General features: G+C 42.0%; 1 protein-coding gene across 1 annotated transcript in view; it reads left to right on the forward strand.

Moving 5' to 3' along the window:
• The window catches only part of LOC119428533 (CUGBP Elav-like family member 2), a 77,785-nt gene that overhangs the window by 28,722 nt on the left and 41,712 nt on the right, over positions 1-7,351 (forward strand). Inside the window, exon 2 of the mRNA XM_037696216.1 lies at positions 1,866-1,948. Within this exon, the coding sequence (XP_037552144.1) occupies positions 1,866-1,948 (83 nt within the window). The remainder of the gene's footprint in view (positions 1-1,865; positions 1,949-7,351) is intronic.

Raw genomic sequence — 7,351 nt, forward strand, 5'->3', positions numbered from 1 at the left:
GGGGGGGGGCATAAGGGTGGTGAGCGTGTCCAGAGACAACACACAGAGGCACTGCAGAGTTCAGATAAAATCACTGTGTTTCCCCTACCATTATACAAGTGGGGCGCCCTGCCCCGTCAACAGAACCGAGCGCCCCGTCTACCGAACCCCACCCCCACCCACCTGTCGGCACTGACATAACGCTAAACTAGTGGCTCGCAATGCAAGTGCACTAGCTAAAAAGCTAAAAGCAGCCTCTTCCTTCACGCTGAACCTTCACGCTGAACGCACCCCCGCCACTCGAAAACTGACGGTACAAACAGCGCAAATTAAGATAGGGTGGCCTGTCATGGCCAGTCAGGGAGCCGAGTTCAGATAAACATGATTGTTTTGGGGACAGGAATAACTTGATGGACTTGTAACTTGAGTCTGTATCAGTCCACTTGGTTCCAAAGCGTCCAAATCAAATGGTCACACCAATGGACAGTACCTGAGAGTATTTCCCGAGATCTGATCCATCCTGCCAAAAGCATTTGAGTCTGGGTGCTCCAGGCACGAACCAAGCCATCGTAAAAGGCAAGCAGCATGACCAGATCCAAATTTGCTGCAGACGACTTCCTTGATTGTAGATACACCAGGAACCAGCCGAATCCAAAAAACTGAAACCAGTTATCATAAATCCAATTATATATGCGTCCTTAACATCCACAAATGGCACCAGAGATAGACACGTCATCAAATCTTCCAAGTCGATGAGATATCGAGCTGCGTGCATGCCAACAGGGCAAATAGGCTCACCTAAAGCCTGTCTTCTCGTCGAAGAAATGTTTTCAATTGTGTTGAGGAACCAACTGACCAAATCCAAAGCAGAATTATGTTTCTGAGAATTTGTAGAAGAGAGACTCTAAGCAGTTTCACAGACAGGACAGAGCAAAGCAAAGCTGAGAGGGAGAGAAGGAGAAATACGTCCGTCCTTGACAAGAGCAAGTGTTGAATGTCTTTATGCAGATGATGTGACATTGTATATGATAGATATAGGAAGCATACTGATGATGGTTTAGCTCATTCAAGCACAAAAGACCCAATAAAGAATTTTCATCTGAGAAAGTCTTTACTAATCCTTTACTTTCACTCACATCAACAAAATGTCACTGCTTGCATTAAACCGAACATTGAAAACACAAAATCCTGCTCTTTTTTCTGTCCCTTCCACTTAATTTTATTTTTGCATTCAAGTACCAATGCAACACTGTGTTTGTGAGTAAGTACAATAATTTCTTGAAGCATTTGTCTGCAAGTCTTAAGCAGTTATGTATTTCTATTTATTGCACAACTCCTGTTTTAAGCTCTATGTTAAATTTCAGCAACTTTGTTGCATTCCTCATTTCATTGTGTTATACGATTATGACAATAAAGACTGTTGAAATATTTAAACAATCTTTTTGTCCAGATTTAGTCAAGTGTTAGCATGGCAAATCAGAAATGTATTTAACCTGCAAATCACTAAATCAAAACCAGAAACAGGTTGCAGAACACTTCCATAAACATGAGTAATAAACACGTTAATGACTGCTTTCTTTTGTTAATGGGCAATAAAGCAATCGTTCACAGATTACTTGATGATTAATGGGGAGAAAACTTGTTCCTCCACCTTTCCTTCTGTCTTTTTGTTGTCTTTGTTCTCGCGTCTCTCTCATGTGTGCACACTTTGGGAACTCCAGTCATCAAACGTTGAAACAAATCCAAAAGCTTGGATGTTTGGTCCTTTACTTTCACGCTGTGTCTGCCAGTGTCGACAGGTGATACCAGGCAGATAAATGTGGAAGATGCTCTTTGCTGCGCCTCATGCTGATCCCTCTCTGTCTGTTTTCTCTCCTTCTCCCCAGGCTGCTGTTTTGTCACGTTCTACACGAGGAAAGCTGCTCTTGAAGCCCAGAATGCACTGCATAACATAAAGACCTTAACAGGGGTGAGTGTATGTCCTCGATTCTCCTCTAATCACACACTCGCAGCAGTGGCCTAAGGCACCGTCACCCCAACCTGTATATGTCTCTGTGATTACACGAGCGAGTGCATCGGTGCTGTCACAAAGCATTTGCAAGTGTGAGTGACCGACGGGGTAAGCAGGTGAGCAACCGACTGTCAAACTGGGTTTGTGTGAGAAATCAGTGATAGGTGAAAAAAAAAAAAAAAAGAAGTTTGTTACTCCAAGAGAATTTACTGGAAGCAAGTAGTCTTGCTTTTGATCATTGTTCTTGCAAAAAATGTTGTGAAACTTTGCTGATGATGTTTCTCACTTTACAAATAACACTATTAAGACCAAGTATTGGTTTGTGAAACTATGTAAAACTAAAACAACATCTATTTATTAGTGACAGGTATAGCCACACACAGAGGTGGGAAAAAAAACGGTTTTACTATAACATAAAAAAAAGGAAATGTTTAGATTCTGTGAAGGACTTCTAAGCTTACCAGTCACCATAGTCAGAGCAATCTTAGTTTGAAGAATTAAAGAGAACGTCACATTTGGAAGGCTAACTCATTTTCAAGAGAGACCTGTTTAGGGAGCAGATGGGGTTTAAGGGCCTTGCTCAAGGGCCCAGAGTAAGGTGAATGAGGGTGGGGGCAGGTGTGGGTGCTTCACCTACCCTGCCCACATTGTTGATGTTGTCGGTACAGGGGCTTGAACTGGTGATCTTCCGATCACAAGCCCACGTTCTCTAACCTCTTCGCCACCACTCCCCCTATCCAAAGGAGATGAAGAACTAAAAATGATAAAAGACAATGCTTCAACAAAAAAAGAACCCGTCCAGAGGACCTGACTCAACCTTGTTAGATATTGGTTACAAAATTTTCAAGGTTTGAATTGTTTTTGGAAATCAACTCATTAATGAGGATTTCTCAAAACTGAGAAGATACCCATTGCTGCTGGTAAGACCACCTTTGGACAAGATGACTCTGCTACAGTGTAAACAAATCAGCCAGAACTTGAGTGATCTTTATTTACATGGCTCTGTCGAGGTCAACAGGGGTAAATTAAGAATCAAGTGGACTTCCATTAGTGACGTGTCCACAATGGTTTTGAACATGCATAGAACTTTTGTAGCTTGCATGTAGTGGTTTATTATTGTGGGGGCACTGCATCAAGGTCCTGATTGGAGCAAGGCGGCATATCCAGAATGTAGGAGCACCTCTCTGGCATTGTATGGTTCTCAAGACCTTGAAGCAAGAGTGAATACACTGACCTCATGACCATGATTGTCATGATGCTATGGAAACAATCTAGAGCAAACACAATATCATAAATGCATCCTGACGTGATGTGTGCTCAGGAATCTTCCTATTAGGAGAAAGTCTAGGGGTTGTGGAAAATTGCAGGAAAAATACAACTATTTATCATGTAGCAGCATTCACACTAGAGTCTTTCCAACCATTGGTTGTAGATCATGGAAACCATAGTGGGGTTGTCATCCCCTGAATAGAAGTCCCATGTTACTGACTGGAAACAAGTTTCGTCAAAGGAGTTTTGCAAACAGTTAAAACTATTCCTTTGCATACAGAGCATATCTATGATATACTCATATTATTATACCCCTAAATGGTACTGATAGGTGAGACTGAGGGATCAGGCTGGAAAGGATGTGCATTAGGTTAGGCTTGTTAAAGATAGGAATTGTAATGTTTTAACAAGTGAGGAGGGTGTGATGGGAAGATGGAAGGAGTATTTTGAGGAGCTAATGAATGAAGATAATGAAAAAGAAACAAGAGTAGAGGTTCATAGAAACTGTGGACCAGGAAGTGGGAACGATTATTGAGGGTGAAGTCCAGAAAGCTCTGAGAAGAATGAAGAAGGGGAAGGTAGTAGGACCTAATGACCAGATCTCTTTTGTAAATGAGTCCCCGAGGCCCAATGGGATTAACTTGTATAAATAAACGTTGAATGAATGACATACCTGTGGAGTTTTGGAATTGTCTTGGAGAGATGGCAGTGAGGTTTATGTATGACGCAAATATTCAATGGCATATTTGAGGGTGAGAAAATACTTGAGAAATGGAGAAGAAGTGTGCTGGTGGCCATTTTTAAAAACAAGGGTGATGTACAGAGTTGTAGCAACTACAGAGGAATTAAGTGATGAGTCACACAATGAAGATCTGGGAGGGAGTTGTGGAAGCTAGACATAGAGGAGATATGACTATTTGTGAGCAGCAGTATGGTTTCATGCCAAGAAGGAGCACCACGGATGCCATCTTTGATTTGAGGATGCTGATGGAGTAGTACAGAGAGGGTAAAAAAAACTCCATTGTGTCTTTGTGGATTTACAAAAAGCATACAAAGGGGTGCTGAGGCAAGAGATGTGGTATTGCATGAGGAAATCTGAAGTGTGTTAGACTGGTACAGGACATGTTTGAGGAATATGGTGAGATGTGCTGTAGGAGTGACAGATAGCTTCAAGTTGGAGGTGGGAGTGCATCAAGGCTCAGCTCTGAGCCCCTTCTTTTTTGCTCTGGTGATGGACAGACTAACTGATGAGATCAGGCAGGAATCCCCATGGACTATGATGTTTGCTGATGACGTGATCTGTGGTGAGAGCAGGAAGCAGGTGGAAGAGAACTTGGAGAAGTGGAGGTATGCACTTGAAAGAAGAGGAATGAAAGTCAGCCATAGTAAGACAGAGTACATGTGTGTGAATGAGAGGGAGGAGGTGGAACAGTGAGGCTACAAGGAGCAGAGGCCACAGAGGTGCAGGACTTCAAGGACTTGGGGTCCACTGTCCAGGAAAATGGGGAGTCTGGTAAAGAAGTGAAAAAGAGAGTCCAGGCAGGATGGAGTGGATGGAGAAAAGTTTCAGGAGTGATTTGTGATAAAAAGGTGTCAGCAAAAGTCAAAGGTTGTGAAACCAGCTACGTTGTGTGGTTTGGAGAAAGAGACATAGACAAAAAAACAGAAGAACCGCAAGTGGCAGAAATTAAGGTGTTGAGGTTCTCCTTAGGAGTGACAAGGATGGATAAGATTAGGAATGAGATCATCAGAGGTACAGCACAGGTTGAACAACTGGGAGTAAAGTTAGAGAGGCCAGACTGAGATGGTTTGGACTTATCCAGAGGAGGGACAGTGGGTATATTTGTAGAAGGATGTTAGAAATGCAGCTGCCAGGAAAAAGACAAAGAGGAGATATATGGATGCAGTTAGAGAGGACATGGTGGTAGTTGGAGTGAGGACAGTGGATGCAGAGGACAGAGTAAGATGGAGGAGGATGACTTGCTGTGGAGACCCCAGAAGAGAAAAAAAGCCACAAAAATATTATACCCCTAAATGGGTATATATCCATACCCCTCTACATAAATGTGATTTTAAAAAAAAATATGCAAAATACAATATATAAAAGGATTCAACCCACATTAAAACACCTGTGCTTGTCCTGCTATTTCAAATCAAAATGTCTACCAAGAAATAGGTTTATTGAGGGAGTAGGATGTTGTCTCCTTGCAGTCTCCCATTTGTAGCCCTTGGTGGATTTTTAAAAGCCCCCGGATCCCTTTTTCTCCTTTCATTTTCTGCTTCCTTGCTTCTGCCCTTGGCTGCACCAGTTAACTGGAATCTTCTCAGCTGAGCGGCTGCGCTGTCTTACTTCTGTCTGTTGGATCAGTGGATAGGCCTCCTGGGCAGGACAAGGTGGATGCTGTGAATCCCTCATGAGCTGGACGCTGGAAACCAAATCCGGCCAATTGTTTTGCTCAGAGTAGCTCTGTTAATTGGTCATGGAATAAGTATGGTAAATTTGGTTGTTCTGCATGTTTGGAGTTAGTCACTTATCCCTTGTTGAAGGTGTGAAACAGCCCTCAGGGAACATACAGAAGCAGGTTTTGGATTATGGAAAGTGTCTTCTACACTAACACCTTTTTCTTTTCACTTCATCTTTTCTGGGCATAATTAGCGTTTTAGTTGATGCACAATTATATTCGCATACGTACATTTTGGTTTTAAGAATCAGTTTGGTAGATACCACTCTCGGTTTATTGCAGTATTATCACTTTTGTGCTTGTTCATTGTGTTAACTGACTAAAAAGAATGCAGTAGTTTTCACCGAATGACAAATTACATGGTACTTTAGATGCTAAAATGTCTGAATTATTACAACAGAAGAGCTAAATTAATGTGTTGGATTTATCTTATAATTTCAAGAAAAAATACTGTTTTCAAAACTTGATAGTAGCACTTATAAGATACAATATAATGTGAAATATGATATGATACAATGCTTTGTGATACAATATGGTTCAATACAATGACATACAAGTTAACATGATGCAATGCAAGACAGTACTGCACAATACATCAAACTTCATGCTCAATAATCCAGGTAAAAAAATCAACAAAGTTAAGTCAGGTCCTCTGGACGGTTTCTTTTTTGATGAAATGTTTCATCTTTCATCCAAGACATCATCAGTCCCAGGAGCCACAACAAACTTAGTCCCACAAGTAGCACCTTCACATAGTGGACAAACCAGTTTTCTGGTAATAAGATGGTTTCGGGAGTTTGCCCTCTCCCCCGTCAACTCCTCTTAGGCAGCCATGGCCAAAGTGGTTCAAAACATTAAGTTCATGCTCAATATACAGTTCAGTTAGATATGAAATATACAATAAATACCTATATACATACTATGTTGTGCAACATAATACTTTTCATTTTGGCTTCTCCCTTCCTGTCGCCACAGTGAACTAACTTTCACCAAGATTCGGCAATTGTTTTTATGCTGGATGCCCTTCCTGACGCAGCCACTGACCATCGAGCTACCACAGCCCTCTGTGTGGATCAGAGGGCTGCTATCTAGGACAGTCGGGGTAGCAGATGGTGGGGGTTAAGGGGCTTGCTGAATGGCCCAGAGTGGGGCAAACGAGGGTGGAAGCAGCTGTGGGTGTTTCACCTTTTCCACCCACACTTTGATGCTGTTGGTCCAGGGGGCCAAACCCGTGACCTTCAGATCACAGGCTGGCCTTCTCTAACCTCTACACCACCACTCCCCTATTGCGCAATACAATACAATGCACTAGAATACAGTGAAATATTGAGACCGTGTGATGCATTACAATACAGTGCAATATATCATACAATTGGTATTGAAGTGTAATGAAGTATAATATGATGTGTACACTTGTTTTGAACATGTTGCTGTCCCTGTAGCTGCCTTCAAGAACCATACATAATCTATTAAACCTGTCTTACATAACACAAACAACCCATCACATAGATAGATGATAGATAGATATATAGATAGATGGATGGATAGATGGATGGATGGATGGATGGATGGATGGATGGATGGATGGATGGATGGATGGATGGATGGATGGATGGATGGATGGATGGAT

Source organism: Nematolebias whitei, chromosome 22 (genome assembly GCF_014905685.2).
Source record: "Nematolebias whitei isolate Nwh7 chromosome 22, NemWhi1, whole genome shotgun sequence".
In the NCBI taxonomy this organism is placed as follows: domain Eukaryota; kingdom Metazoa; phylum Chordata; class Actinopteri; order Cyprinodontiformes; family Rivulidae; genus Nematolebias; species Nematolebias whitei.